Consider the following 14219-nt stretch of genomic DNA (forward strand, 5'->3'; position numbering starts at 1 on the left):
CTTAGGGGCCGCATTTCACGGGCCAAAGGTTCTGCACCTTCGACTCCGGCCTTCCGCACATGACACAGACAGATGCCCGTCAGCCGGCGACTCAGCCAGCATCCCGACCAGCATATAGATCCTGCTCCAGTCCAGCCCTCGCGGGGGTGATTCAGGCCGGCCGGCTGCATCTGAGTCCCACAGGCCACTGCAGCCTCCGGAACAGGCTGGCCTTGCTGAACCAGTCCATGCAAATGAACCTCTCTCCCTCCGGGCACGAAGCATCCTCAGATATTTTCAAAACACTCACCCCATTCATCAAAGGGATCCCCAATTTTTAAAAACACTCCCCGCCAGTTTCTTGAAATCTAAGGACCACTTGGCCGGCACAGATGCCCTGTTGACGTTTTCTGGGCTCTTGGAGCAGAGGCAGCCTGGTGCACTGGTTAGAGCGCTGGGTTAGAACCAGGAGGAGTACCTGAAATCCTGACTCAGCGAGAAGGCTCACGAGGAAAGCCAGTGGCTCCGTCGGCCTCACTTCGCAGACTTGTTGTGAGGATAAAAGCGGGAAAAAACAATGCTTTGAACCCCAAACGGATCCGCAGGGTTCCAACCATCAGGCCAGTCCCCGATTTTGGACATCTCTTGTCCCTGAAGTCCCGAATTTTACATGGGCTCCGACAATTGCGTTCCCGTTTCTCATTTCTAGAGCCCAACAGGATGCAGCTGGACTATTTTAGCACAGCGGCTTCGCCCCCCTGCCTCCACCGAGGCCGCACCATAGAACAAGTCCCTTCGGAGAATGGTTAGCTGGCCCTCCTGCTCCCGTCGCGGCACGCCGAGCCCCTGGCTCCACACCCCAAATCTTGCCTCGCTCACGTCTCCACCTGGGAACATCTCCCCTCGTCTGACTTCCTTTTGGAAACCACTCAAAACGCTTCTTTATCGCTCTAGGCATTCGGGAGTGTCGGCAGCTGTGCTCCAACCTTTTAATTTATTGTTAGGTTTGGGGGTTTAAGATGTTTTGTCGGTTTTAATTTTCCAGTGTGTAAACAAACTCCCGGGCGCTGCTTTGGATGGTGGCGATAAATGAATTCTCTGCTGAATTTCCCGGAAAACACGGAGGGTGGGAAAAGGGAAAGGCAGAACTGAGAGAGATGCATCAGGGAGGAGTCGGGGCTGCAAAGCACGAAGGAGTTACTTGCAAAAGCTAAGAGGAAGCAGGCAAAGTCTGTCGTATTAATAAGAGTAATGGGCTATTATTAAAGGGAAGGGCAGGACCAGTCCGAACTGGGACCAGGGCAGGCAGAGAGTGGCTGTTAATGGGGAGGAGATAAGAACCTGGAGGGCCAAGAGAGCGACCTGCTCAGCCGGCCAAGGTTAAGACAACAAGGAAGTTGCCACCTGGGGATTTCAGGGAGAAGGTTTACGAACGCCCGTTGCTCTGCAGCGTCATCCTCGCAAAGCAGAAAAGAGGGCCGTAGCGGGCAAGAAGGGGTTAAGGCCAGGGATGGTGGGACCTCCTGCAGGGAGGGTTGGCGAATGCCTGCCCTTGGAAACGGGCCACGCCATGGGATTTAGCGAGGGTGTGCCAGCGTCCTGTGTTGCAGAGGATAGTCCTTTATGTCTGCGGTCCACAACATGGGATCTGTCGTCACGGCAGATGGGAGCTGTGCTCATTGCTCTCTTAGCAGCCAAGATGCCCAGCTTCCCTGCTTTTTAAAAAAAATTAGCTGGGATGTGGCATTCCGCAAAGCAAAAACCGTTCCCTGGAAGCATCTGGATTCGTGTCCAAAAAGGCGGTGTTGGGTTTTTTGGAGTTTAGCCCTTCACTTCTTCCTCGGGAAGGCTACTTTTCCACTCGTCCCACCCCTGTGCCTTTGGAGGAGCTCGCTTCCTCCCCATGCAGGGGCCATTTCGTGCGAGCACCCCCCCCCCAAGCCCCGTTTCCAAATGCATCCACCAACTCAGAAAGGGGCCCCCAGCTCGCCACGGCCTCCGCCACCACTGAACGGCGTTGTCTGTCTGTCTCAGGCTTCTGTTCAGGTGCCCGCGGCTGCCACCAATCGTCCACGGCCACCACTGAGCAGGCTAAAAAGCCCCCCCAGAGAGATCCCTGGAGGGTTTCATGGAGACGGTAACCCTCCTCTCTTCCCAGCTGAGGAGAAGCAGCGGCTGGGGTACGTGTTGACGTTTTTCCTCTCTCGCAGCTCCGCTCTTCTCTCTCCCTGCTCCAGGGCAGGGACACTGGGGATGATGGGACGCCGTGGAGCTCATGGCCGGCATTCGATAGCTTAAGCCTGAGGTGGCGGTGGTGGCGGTGAAAGCTAAGACGGCAGGGGCCTTTCTGGGTCAGGCTTAGAAGGTCCAGCTAGCCCCAGTGTTCTGCTTCCAGCAGGGGACAGCTGGATGCTTCTGCCAGTGCGTTTGGTGACGGCTTTTCCTTGAGGTCTGTTCATAGGGACGCTGTTGTGTGCTGCGGTTTCACTGAGCTGGTGCGAGCTGCAACTTTTGACGGGTGCCGTCCTTCAGACATGCCTCTTCTCCTTAAAGGATCTCTTTAAGCTTGCGGTGTCCTTGGTCATGTTTGTGGTTTGATTCTGGCTAAGCGTCCCTCTCGGGAAGAAAAGCCTTGGGCGGCTCTACAAGGCGTCTTGTGGGCCCCACCGGTTGTTTCTATGACATTCTGTGTATGTTCCGTCTTCCTTCTTCCATGGAACGCCCCTCCTCTTCACTTTATTCACACAACCACCACCTTGCGAAGTAGGCCAGTCACCCAGCGAGTGCCACGACTGAGTGAGGACTAACCCCAGGATCTCCCAACTCCCAGCCCAGTGCTCTAACCACTGGGCCGCACTGCCTGTCACTGCGGCACTGCCATGTTTTTAAAGCGGGGTGGGTGAGAAGGGGGGATACGGCCCTATTTCTGGAGGGCTGCTTAAAGCCGGGGTGTCGAACCTCAGGCCTGGCAGACAGCATGGAGTCCCCGAGTTGGGGTGCCCCCAGCCCAGCCGCAGCCAGACGTCCTCCTAGAGATGCCAGGCGAGGGCTCGGTCGGCGGAGCATCTCATCCAGCTGACGCCTTTCGGCACACACCTAACCAGGCTTCCATCTGCCTTGTGTCTCCCCAGGTTACGTCATGTCGTGTTTCTCCCAGGCCCGGCACACGGAGGACCCGGACTCCCCGCCAACGAGCCCCATCAGCCCTGTGCCAGCCGCGCCCCACGAGATCCCCATCCCGCTCAGCCCCATCGTCATCACCACCGCCTCGCCGCTGGATGGCAGGCCGGCGGTCTGCTCGCCCCTCGGCTCCCCCGTGGGCTCCCCGGGGGACGGGAAGGCCCGGCTGGGCTCGCCCACCTCGCCTATCGAGTGCTCCATCTGCTTCAACACCTACGACAACCTCTTCAAGACGCCCAAGGTGCTGCAGTGTCAGCACACCTTCTGCCTGGAGTGCCTGGCCCGGCTGACGGCCGCCCTGCCGCCCGCCCGGGCCGAGGACCAGCTGCCCTGCCCCTTCTGCCGGCAGCTCACCGACATCCCGCTGGAGGGGCCGCCCGGCCTGCAGACCAGCACGGACCTGCTGGCCACGCTGCCGCCCGAGTTCCAGCGCGAGAAGATGCTCTGGATGGAGGGCACCAGGCTGTGCTGCCGGCAGTCGTCCGACCCGGAGAGTGCGGAGGAGCATCTCAGCATCGACGTGGCGCCCAGCAAGCCCGAGGTGCCCCCGACGCCCACGGAGGGCTTCATGGGCAGGCTGGCGCGCTGCGACGTCTGCGACGACTGGAAGCGCGTGCTGCTGCTCTCGGTGCTGATCATCATCCTCTTCTGCATCATCCTCTGGCCCGTCCAGTGCGCCCTCAAGACGGGCAACCTCCGCTGCTTCTCCCGGACGTTCACGGTGAATTACGCGCCGCCCCATCTTCCCACCTCCCCAGCCCCGACCTCGGGCACCGTCGGCCCGGTGGAGTGACCCAGGATGACCCCGGGAGCACCTAGCGGGGAGGCGGCCCCCGCGCCCTGCTTCATGTGCCGAAGGCCGAGTTGCAATCGCTGGCATCTCCAGGTTTTGCATCACCGTTCCAGGAAGAGAGGACCAGGCGGCCCGTGATGCAAACGCTGCTTGCCCGACTCTCGGCAGGGCCGGAACGACCAGCACAGAACAGTGCCGAGCTCCTACAGGCCCGAGAGCTGAGGACGCCAAGGGTGTGTGTCCCAGCCGCTACCCGATTCCAAAAGTGCCAGGAGGGGGCAGGTAGCAGAAAGTCCTGGGACTCGGCCTGCGTGCCGAAACGGGCACACGCCAACTTATGGACGCTCTGAATCTTGGCGCGCGTGCCTTCAAAGAAGCCATGTGGGATGGACTGCCTCTTTGGAAAAGGATGCAGGGGCTGAGCCGGGAAGGGCCGCGATTTCCGCAGGAATCCTCCCATGGAAAGAGGTGGGGGCAGCGGGGGCGACGCACCGGTGGGGCCGAAGCCAGCTCATCCGAGGGGATCCGAAGCAGCTCCGCCTTCAGCGAGAGCTGCGTCTCGAAAGGACTGGCGCCGGGGGTGTGGAGGACGGCCGGATCCGGCCTCGGAGCCTGCCATTCAGTTTCCTGGGGGAGACGCTTCCCGCAGGAGACGGCGTGCCAAGTTCAGACACAACCCGCGGCGACACCTTCTGCACCCCCCCCCCCGTTCCTATTTGCTAAGCTTGTGCTGCCGCTTCCATGCATACACAATGCCCCGTCTCACCTTGGCGCGTCACGGCAAACGCCGAATAAAAAGGACTCCTTGCTATGGACCACTGACAACCCCAACGAGGTGTATGTGTGGATTATGTTTCAAAGGGTTGGAGGAGAAAATATTTAATTTTGTATGTGCTATTAAACAGCTCCGTTTGGTATAGATGGAGATACTGAGCGTCTTTTGGCATGCCTGGGTTTTCTCTTGCGGGCTTCCTGGGAAGGAGAACAGGTATTTGTTGAAAAAAATGGGAGAGGGGAGCTACCAAAATGAGGAAGGGGGCCTTGGTTTCTTTAACAGCGGGACAGAAGGAATTCTGGGGTGTGGAGAGGGTGCTTTGCTCTCAACAGCCCGGAACTGAGTCTCTGCATCTTCCTTTCTGGTGCTAAATTAAAGTTATTCCCCATTCCACACACCCAGTAATCTGTTAGATCATCCTGGCTCATCCTAGTCAGAATAAAATTACATGTGAAAAATAGATGGCTGAGAATTAAATTCAGGATTTTGGTTAGTCATTCCAAAACTGCACGTATTTCTTCAGAATTTGGGTGGGTGGGGGGTGACCTCTTCCCCATGGAGGGCACCTGTTGGGGGGGGTGGGCAAAAGGAGCAGGGCTAAAACACTTGTATCTTGTAGTGCAAAGCTTCCTTTAAGTCTTCGAAAGGCATTTCGGACAGGCGGGCTGGGGGCTGAGGGAAGTTGCACACAACTACTGATTGTGGGACGGGCTGTGCCACTTGGGCAACCTCGCAGGGCTGGACTGGGGGTTCAGGAAGGGCAGAATGGGCTCCCCACCCAAGATTTTGGAGAGAACGGGCACGGAATTTCAGGAAGCGCCAAAGCAGGGGAAAACGAAACGGACACTACCTGTACTCTGCAACAGCCATGATTTTCTGAGGGAAGAAGACGGAAAATTCAGCTTTTGATAAATTGCAGCGCTGTTTAAGACGCTTCGGTATTTAGGCTCCAGCCAGCTGACCTCTAGCCTGCAGGTCCCAGGGACCAATTCTTCCAGTTTGAGCTTGAAATGCACCCAAATAACCCCCCAAAACAAATAGTAAAAAAAACCACTGAGGCAATGATGCTCCGAATTGCTCATCAAGGTGAATAGCTAAAACCAGCTCTTAACCTTTCTGAAAACACGGGCCAGCATTCTCTGTCGTACGTAAATGCCATGGCATTTGTACACACTAAGCATCTCTTCACACTCCTGGTTGGAAGCCCCTATAAAGTTTGAGGCTTAATTTGGAAGTTCTGTGTTCAGAAGACTCCTGTGTGTTTTATTTTTTAAAAAAGTTACAAAAACGAGGAAGGCCGCTAAGGCACCGAGAGGCACTTTGCACCGAAAGAAAAGTGTTTCGCTTCCACCGCTGAAGCTACGGATCGGAAATTGTGTGCTGTGCGATAAACCCTTGAAATGGAGAATATGTAAAAGGCAGGCTTCTAAAGTTCAAAAGAAGTGATAAAGAGGCTCTCTTAATATTCTCCAAGGGCGGAGGGGAAGTTAACAATAAATAATGGGGTACATGGAGTTCTCTCGGCCTCCATGATGGATAAAACGCATTGCAAACACAGCTGGATACAATGCCAGAATATCAATAGCTAAACTAGAAATGTGCCATAATTTAATACTTGGGGAACCCCAGGCCACAGGCCCAAGCAAGGCCTTTTGGGGTTCTAATCCAGCCCCCCAAAGTTCCCCCAGATGGCCTCCCAGTCTCCATCCCAGTCTCTTTCCCCAACCATCATTCATGTGGCCATGTCCGATTTCTGGTGCTTTCCTCCCATTCCAGAACATGCCTCTTTTACGCACCCAGTCCTGGCAGTTTGAGCTTTAAGGTGCTGGTTATTTTCTGAATTTTGGGCCTGCCTCGCTTTGCCTTTGGGAGACTCTCTTAAACGGAAATCGAAAATCTCCCTTCTGACTGAGAGGATTCCCACCAAGCACAAAGATGTGCAATGTTTGGATACATTCTCCAAGGACACAGTCCTCTGCCTTATCCCCCAGAGTTTGCAAGCCCCCAAACTCAGAGGCGTCTGAGCATCCGGTGCAGAGCACGCCACCCCTGTCCACCCCGCACTCTGCATTTTAGCTAGACCACCACGTGGGACTTTCTAGCTGGGGCACTTCGATGACGGGGCGAGCGTCCTTTTTCAAAATACCTACCTTGGTGGCTCACTCTTCGCCCCTCCTTGCACCCAGAATGCCCCCTTCCCCCTCCTCCAAGGTCAGCTTCCCACTTCCCAGCCTCCGAGAGACGCCTGGCATTGCTCTTCCATGTGGCCCGAAGTGAGAAGAGGACGGAACGTGGGCCAGCGGGAGCAGCCGAGGTTTGCACCCAATCTTGATCTGGGAACGGTGCTAAGACCACTTCCTTAAACCTGCAAGTTCAGCTTAGCTCTGGCTGGGGAAGAAGCTTGCAAAGAAACACCCTCTGCTTCCGAGCCGGCTATGGGGAGGGAGGGCCCCGTAACGGCCAAGGACCTGGCCGGCAGAACCGGACGGTGCTTTCTGCGACAACACCCGTCACTGCAGCCCTCCTTGTGCCATCACACGCGACAGCCATGTAACGATGCGTCGTTGGTTTTCCTGTTTTCATCCTGTTTTAAAATCTCCCCTGCCCATTCCCCAACGGGGCCTTCATTCACTTAGTGTGCTCTTCTATCCATCTGTCTGTCTATTTGGAGGTGCTTGCAGGTAAAAAAATTAGCAAATTCTTGAAAACATCGGCAGGGCTTGGAAGTGCACCTCTCTCTCTCTCCCTCTCTCTCCTGAATAAGTTAGGCCAAGGCTTGTTCCTAGGGACTAGCTGCTTCTCTCCTCTGGCAAAAAGGGCGGTGCGTGGCTTTGGTGGCTTTGCTGTGCGGGATCCAGGTGCTTGCAGGATGCGAGGACACGGTCGGCTTGCAAACCGAGGAAGCAGCCGTGACAGCAGAACGTGGAGGAAAGAGTGGAGGGAGCCCTCAGCTAGTCCTGAAAATGCAAACACGTTTCAGAAGAGGAAGCGGCGCGAAAGGGTACCGTGTGGGGTGATGCTGGGATTTAAGGAGGGGAAGGCATTTTGTTTCTGAATTTGAGCACTTGCAACGGTGGTCTGACTGTAGCTCCAGGTTTCCACATTTTCCGGCTGGGGAAAGCCCCCCCCCCCCCGCCACCCCGGCCATGCGATTCCCTGGATGACTCGGGACCAGAGGGAAGACGACGGCGTGGGCTGCCTGGAATGAAAACCAGGCCCAAACACAATGCTGAATAATAACCACTAATAAAGCCACTGAAGCACTACACACTCCCCGCTGCAACATTCTGTTGCAGGCAAAAAGCTCTGCAAGCACGCACCCTCTTACCTGTTTTCTAGCCACCAGTACATGTCGATTCCAGAATTCGCTATCTCCCTGAGTTGCTTATCCCCGAGACCTTCGTGGCCTTGACCCCGAGGTTCTGATAAATAGCAGCGGATTCGTCGTCAGCCCTGGAGAGACAAGAGGCGGCCGCTGAGGGCAGCTCCCATCCGCCACCCTGGGGCACCGAAGCTTCTCAGGGTCGCAAGGCTCGCCCAGCTGGCCCCAAGCGGCGTCTTCCGCTTTCGCCACCTCGTCCTTTCCACCGGAGATGCTTTCAACTGAGCCTGGGAGCTGGTTTGAATTCGCACATGCAGCAGCTCGGATGTCTACCAGATGGCACGGCTGTCCTGCTCGTTTTCCCCTTCTCCAGACCCCACCCCACCCTCTTCTTCTGCCCGTGACTAAGGGACTCGCTATTCGCCACCCAGCAGATGGCGGAAACCTGCAAGAAAAAATCCAGCCGATTTCAGGTACCCACAAAGCTGACCGGTGGATTCTGCAGCAGAGTGGATCTTCCCCGGCTGCGGGGACCCGGCAACAGACTTTTTTGCTTTCCCTAATTTTACTCAAATGCAGGCACAATTCAGAGAAACACCTGAAACGCAGGGACACTGGCTGAAAATGCAAATTCTCTTGCAGAGATGGTGGCTTCAGTGAGTGCATCGGGGCCGGATTTGAACGCTTTCAGAAGGACAAATTCGCACACGTGGAACCTGGCGCAGATTTCTCCAGCCGCGTTCGTGCAAAAGCCGATTCGGCCAACAAGCAGCCTTGGGGGTGGACGGCCTTTGAGAATCTGCAGAACACCGATTTCAAAGTCTGTCCGTTCCTCCATGGCTGAGCATGATACGTTATTTTCTTGTGGAACTGTTTTTAATGTTCTGGGTCCTGATAGTTTTAAGGTGGCTTGCTTTAAATTCTGGGGCCGTTCATGGGACGTCTTTCCGGCCAGTGCTCATATCCAAGAAACAAGCAAGCCGCTTACCCCGTCTGGACCCTCGGAGAGGGGGCACGAGGGTTTCCTCTTGGTTTCTCCATGGGGGAGTATCTGATATTCAAGTATTCTTTCTCCTTCCTCAGATTTCTCTGCAAAGGGAAGCAAGAATGGAATCTCTTTCAGGCAGAGGGACCAAATTCTGTTTTCGACAAGTGCTTGGGATCCACTTTCTGGTGGCAGGACCGAAAACTAAACGGCCGGGCCAAAAGACAAAACTACACAGGACTGAGAGAGGAATCCGATGTTTGCAAACCACAAACTACATAAATGCAAACTACACAGTCAGGGGAAAGAAGGCCTGGCCGCGGGGTGGGGATGGGGTCTCCTGGTGAACACAGAGAGCCTGAACTCTGCCCCCCTTCTCCGGACCATTTCTGGACTCTCACGACAACCCTGTGCGGTAGGAGAGTCTGCGCGCCAGTGGGCACTAGAACCCGAGTCTCCCCGGTCCCAATTCAGCACCTCACTGCTACACCGCCCAAACTTTTGAGCCAGCCCCAGAACCAACAGGAAGCATCCCTGCATAACCTCCCGCCAGCGACACCCCTTCGGTGCAGGCCAAGCACCGCCCCTCACCTGCTCCTCCTCCCTCTCCTTCTGCTGCGTGGCGATGAACTGCTGCACAGCCATGTAAACGAACTTGTACTGCGCCTCCGTCTGCACCATCCCGGACCGCTGCCTCCGCACCATCTGGATGGTCTTGGGAATGTCGATGTCGCAGTCCAGGCCTAGCGGGGGCCGAGACGGCAGGAGGGGGGTTTGTGGGGTCCGCAGAGAGGGAGGAGCAGAGCAAGCCCCCGCCAGACCCTTGGATGGGCCTGGCCTGGATTGATTGCTCGCCGGGGAATCCCAGCCGCATCACACAAACCCGGCAAAATGTGTCCAGAGAATTCCCTGCCAGTTTGTCTGGCTATCCTTCCGTTAATAACTTGCAGGCTATGTCAGGTTTGCGGCGGGGGGGGCGTCATTTTGTGCCCACCCTCCTGGGGAGGCAACTTCTACCTGTGACAGGCCGAGGGCCAACTGGCAAGACTGCCATCAAAACCCAAAAATCAGCCCCGCAAACACCCCCCCACCCCTTTTCCAACAAAGATCAGCAAGGAGACAAGCTCAAGAAAGAGGCCTCCACATTTACCTTGCCTGTGGATCGTGTCCACCAAGATGTCAATTACGATAATGGTACCCGTGCGTCCGATCCCAGCGCTGGAGAGGGGAAAAGAGAGGGAGACAAAAAGGGGGGGGGGCTTTTTTAAGCAGCCTAGCTGCTTAACTGCCCCCCCTTAAAAAGAAAAAAAAAGGCTTTAACTTGGTGCAAAAAAATAGAAAATAAAAAATAAATACAGTGTTGGTGCAGGTTTCCCCACAGGAAAGACTCTTTTCTGCTCAGAATCAGTTGACTTTCCCTGCAGAAAAATCTTGCTTGGCCCGCCAGCCGATGCCCAGTGCGACCAACTTCTGGCGCCAGGGGACCCTTGGGGCGCACTGCCCCCTGCTGGCCCCTCACCTGCAGTGCACGACAATCGGCCCCGTGTCGGGGATGCTCCTCTGGGCTCTGTTGACTTGGTCGAGGAAGCTGAGGACCCCTCCTGGCTCGTTGGGCACCCCATGGTCCGGCCAGCTGAAGTACTGGAAGTGCTTGATCCGCCTGGGCCGCTCCTCCTGGAACGTTCGGGAAATGCAAGGGCAGGTTGGGAAGGGGAGATCCAGGCATCCCTGCTGCTTCCGGAAGGCCGGCAGGGGAAAGGGTGACGTGCAGCTCCAGCAGAACTGCTGAGGAATCTCGCAAGGAGAACGAGAAATATTTGCACAGCGTAAAACTGACGCGGCGGAAGGTATGCAAGGACGAGGGCTTGCGACTCACACTCTCCTCTGTGCCCGCGACTCATCTTAGGATCAAATGAAGCAGCAGGGGAGTTGCACAGAAGGGCAGGGAAAGCACCCCAAATGTTGGAGGAAGAAAGAATCCACTTGTGGCTGTGGTTGCCTAGTGGTTAGAGTATCAGTTTGGGACTCGGGAAACCCAGATCCTTGCCCCCACTTGGCTATGAAGCTCATGGGGGTGATTCTGGGCCAGTCACGATGATGATGGTGACATTTCTATACCTCCCATAGCCAGAGCTCTCTGGGCAGTTCACAGCATTTAAGTCTCCCATCCAGATTTCAACCAGGCCTGATCCTGCTTAGCTTCCAAGGTTAGGCAGAATCAGGTGCTCCAGGCTATATGGAAGCTACTACACAATGGAGAATACACAAACTGGCAGCTGACTTTATAGGAGTGTCGTGAGGATAAAATGAGAGGCCATCGCAATTTGTAGGGAAGAATGCATGACAGAAATGTCATAGATTTTGTAGATTTTGTACCACTGCTATTCAAATTCGGTGCCCAGAACACTTGGATTCAGTGACCTGCATGCATTATGCAAAGTGAGACGATCTGCATATTTTCGTAATTCTCTACATCTTGAATTGGGCAGTTTTTACTGCTCTCTGCTAGATACAGGGCCAAGCAAGGAGTAACAGCAAATGAAAAACATACAAATATACAAGGGAGGGGGAATAAAGTTTCAGTATCAACCATCTTGAGCTGTTCCTCTGGCCTTGGAGATTTCAAGAGCTGCTGCTTGGACTGACAGCGTGAAACCTTTTTCAAGAGGGCTAGAAGCTTGACTTTGCTTCTCTCTTTGGTTAAAAAAAGGCAGCGGCAGAAAGATTTCCACATTTTGCACCCATCGGGACTGCAACTGGAATTGACTGGACAGCCGTTTGAGAGGGACGGTTAAACTGGGAGCCCCACTCTGAGCAGGGAGTTGGACCCTCCGGCCCCTTCCAGCTCTACTCTTCTATGATTTGACGATTTGCCGCACCGCAAATCCTGGAATTAAAACCGTTCCTACGGTTTTGCATTCCTGTAGGGTCCTAATGAGTTTTTTAAGTGGAAAGGTGAAAGAAGACTTTGCAGAAACAAGTCTAATGAGCGCCGACGGAGCAACAGCAGCCTGACCTTGCGAAGGGGCCGATGCGCGGAGGACGGAAAAAGCTGCCTCTCACCCTGTCTATCCGTACGATGTCCAGCTCGCGGAGGTGATAACCGAGAGATTCTTGCTCGCTGACGTTAGTCACACTGACGTGGCCGTATTCCTTGGTGCCGTTTCTGTCCGGCCAGTAGCGGAAACATTTATTCTGGAGACACGACGGAGAAAGAACGCGATCAATTCAACTCCGCCCGGGTGTGCATGGGCAGGAATGAAGGACAGTTTTGCTCCTGTTTGCAAATCCTCCAACCCCAAAAGCAAGCAAGAACACACCTCTGGGGAAGGTGCATCAGGTTCAAACTGTGCATTTTCTCCGAAATTTGCATTGTGGGCATGACCCTTGGTGGAAAAAATGCACATTTTTATCAGAAAAAAAGTGCATTTCAAAAGAATGGGCACTTTCCCAGTCAAACTGCACATTTTTTCCCTAATCCATGGATGGAGAAAAAAGACTCTTCCATTTGGGAGCATGAATAAGTTTTCCGGAGCAATTCCGACAAACCGGACTGCGGCCCCCAGACTAAACAGGGCGATGCATCCTTGACTCAGATGTAACAGTCTCTTCGCGACCACAGCTGTGGAGCGGCTGCAGAGAACCTCCATATTCAGGAGCTGTATACCAGCAAAGAGTTTTCGCATTGCAAACGGAGCTGGAAAAAGTGGGGGGTGTTTCTCCAGGTGGAAATGCTGTGAGCATGGCAAGGTACGGAAGGGCAGAGCTGGGCCTGCTGTGGGGCTGAACTGCCCCACTTGAGCCAGGGGTGAAGAGAAGCTGGGTCCTCCAGGGGGCTGGGACTTCCACTCCCAGAAGCCCTTGCCGGCATGGCCAGGAACACTGGGAGCTGCAGTCCAAAACTTCTTGAGATCCACCTTCCACCCCTCTCAGCCCTCAACTTGGCGAATGTCATGGGAGAAGTAGGAAGCCGAACGGAGTTGCATTACCTTGTCCTTTGGGAGCAAGCAATGGAGCCGGGGGTCAGACTAGATGGCCCGGGAGACCCCTTCGGACTCATGCTGTTTCTATGTCTCCAAAATCACCGAGAAGCCCACCCTGAGTATCAGCAATGCTCTTTCCCACCCCCACCCCCCAAATTCCTTGCATGTAGAAAAGAGGCACACAATGTTTGCCTTGACACTCTAGCTTTCTACAGGAGGGGAATTCACGCCATGTGTCGAACGAGGCAGGGGCAGAAAGAGCCCGGGCTGGGATGCAAGGCCCCGCAAAGCGATGCTCCATGCGCTCACCCTCCCTCGCTCGACTTCCTTGGTCGTCATGACGACGACATGCGTGTTCTCCTGGTATATCATGGCCCAGAAGTCGTTCACGGTGGTCTGGAGGCAGCCCTGGGTCGCGATGTAGACCTTGCTGTGCTCTGCACTCTTTCCGTCCTCAGGCGTATTCTTAAAACGGAGCAAAGGGGGAAAGAGCAGAATCAGGAAAGGATCACAGGAGAAAGGAGGGCGCATTCGGTTTGCTTTGCTTCGGATTCAATCAAGCTCTGACCAAGCATCTTTCCGCGGGAGCCATCAACCAATTAAGTTGTCTTTTTAGCCCATCCAACACCTGCCTTTTACGAGTAACTGGCTTGATTAAATTCAGACTGGAGGGCTGAATTTAAAAGCATTCTCAAAAGCTTACGCATCCTACTTTTATCTGCACTCCTGAGCACTTATGCATTCTCATATTTATTTATTCTATTTATATCCCACCGTTTCCCCTCTTTTCAAGCCACAAGGCCGCTTCCAAGATTCCCTCCTCTCCAGTTTATCCACGCAGCGACCCTGGGAGGTAGGCCGATGGAAGCCACCCGATCATGAAAACCAAAAAACCAGTGGCTGGGAAGCGAAAGCCTTCTCTGCACATGCTCAGAGCTCCCCATTATTTCAGAGCTGAAAATCCAGCTTAAATCCAGTCCAGATTCAGTCCACCTCCCTCCCGCCCTCCAATTCTGGCCCTGCACCTTTTCTGCTCACCTTAATATAATTGGCATTGATGTAATCGGCACCTGGAACGCTCTTGTCCACATCCCGGAGAGTCACGCGGGTCGTGTCGACTGAGGCGAGGAAACAAGACGGGAGGTAAAGATGAATTGAGGATAATTAATCCTACTCATTTAAGCAAGGGGAAATTACAACCC

The 14219-nt window shown here is 54.7% G+C and overlaps 2 protein-coding genes across 5 annotated transcripts in view; one reads left to right on the plus strand and one right to left on the minus strand.

The window, feature by feature from the left end:
* The first annotated feature begins 2107 nt into the window (after positions 1-2107).
* RNF223 (ring finger protein 223) lies at positions 2108-3952 on the plus strand. The gene is made up of 2 exons (XM_044445524.1): positions 2108-2159; positions 3111-3952. Exons 1-2 carry the CDS (start codon positions 2108-2110, stop codon positions 3950-3952), a joined length of 894 nt encoding a protein of 297 aa, XP_044301459.1.
* A 1678-nt stretch (positions 3953-5630) lies between these two features.
* LOC123031028 (tyrosine-protein phosphatase non-receptor type 11-like) overlaps positions 5631-14219 on the minus strand; it is a 38482-nt gene continuing 29893 nt past the window's right edge. For 3 of the 4 annotated variants that reach the window (XM_044445442.1, XM_044445439.1, XM_044445441.1), the window contains exons 8-16: positions 14056-14135; positions 13327-13482; positions 12098-12229; positions 10554-10708; positions 10185-10252; positions 9626-9777; positions 9038-9138; positions 8056-8180; positions 5631-7684 (exon numbers count right to left, since the gene is read on the minus strand). In XM_044445442.1, the coding sequence (XP_044301377.1) occupies positions 8096-8180; positions 9038-9138; positions 9626-9777; positions 10185-10252; positions 10554-10708; positions 12098-12229; positions 13327-13482; positions 14056-14135 (929 nt within the window). In that variant the 3' untranslated portion in view covers positions 5631-7684; positions 8056-8095. Of the gene's footprint in view, positions 7688-8055; positions 8181-9037; positions 9139-9625; positions 9778-10184; positions 10253-10553; positions 10709-12097; positions 12230-13326; positions 13483-14055; positions 14136-14219 lie in introns of all 4 variants that reach the window. The other variant, XM_044445440.1, reaches the window with a different exon arrangement.

The sequence above is a fragment of the Varanus komodoensis genome, unplaced genomic scaffold, assembly GCF_004798865.1.
Source record: "Varanus komodoensis strain SLA01 unplaced genomic scaffold, ASM479886v1 scaffold48, whole genome shotgun sequence".
In the NCBI taxonomy this organism is placed as follows: Eukaryota; Metazoa; Chordata; class Lepidosauria; order Squamata; family Varanidae; genus Varanus; species Varanus komodoensis.

Excerpts from the sequence above, each read along its gene's own strand:
- RNF223 (XM_044445524.1), top strand. The coding sequence starts at position 2,108 with ATGGAGACGGTAACCCTCCTCTCTTCCCAGCTGAGGAGAAGCAGCGGC. Across the intron at positions 2,160-3,110 it reads GAGGAGAAGCAGCGGCTGGG|GTTACGTCATGTCGTGTTTC; the intron begins GTACGTGTTGAC and ends GTGTCTCCCCAG.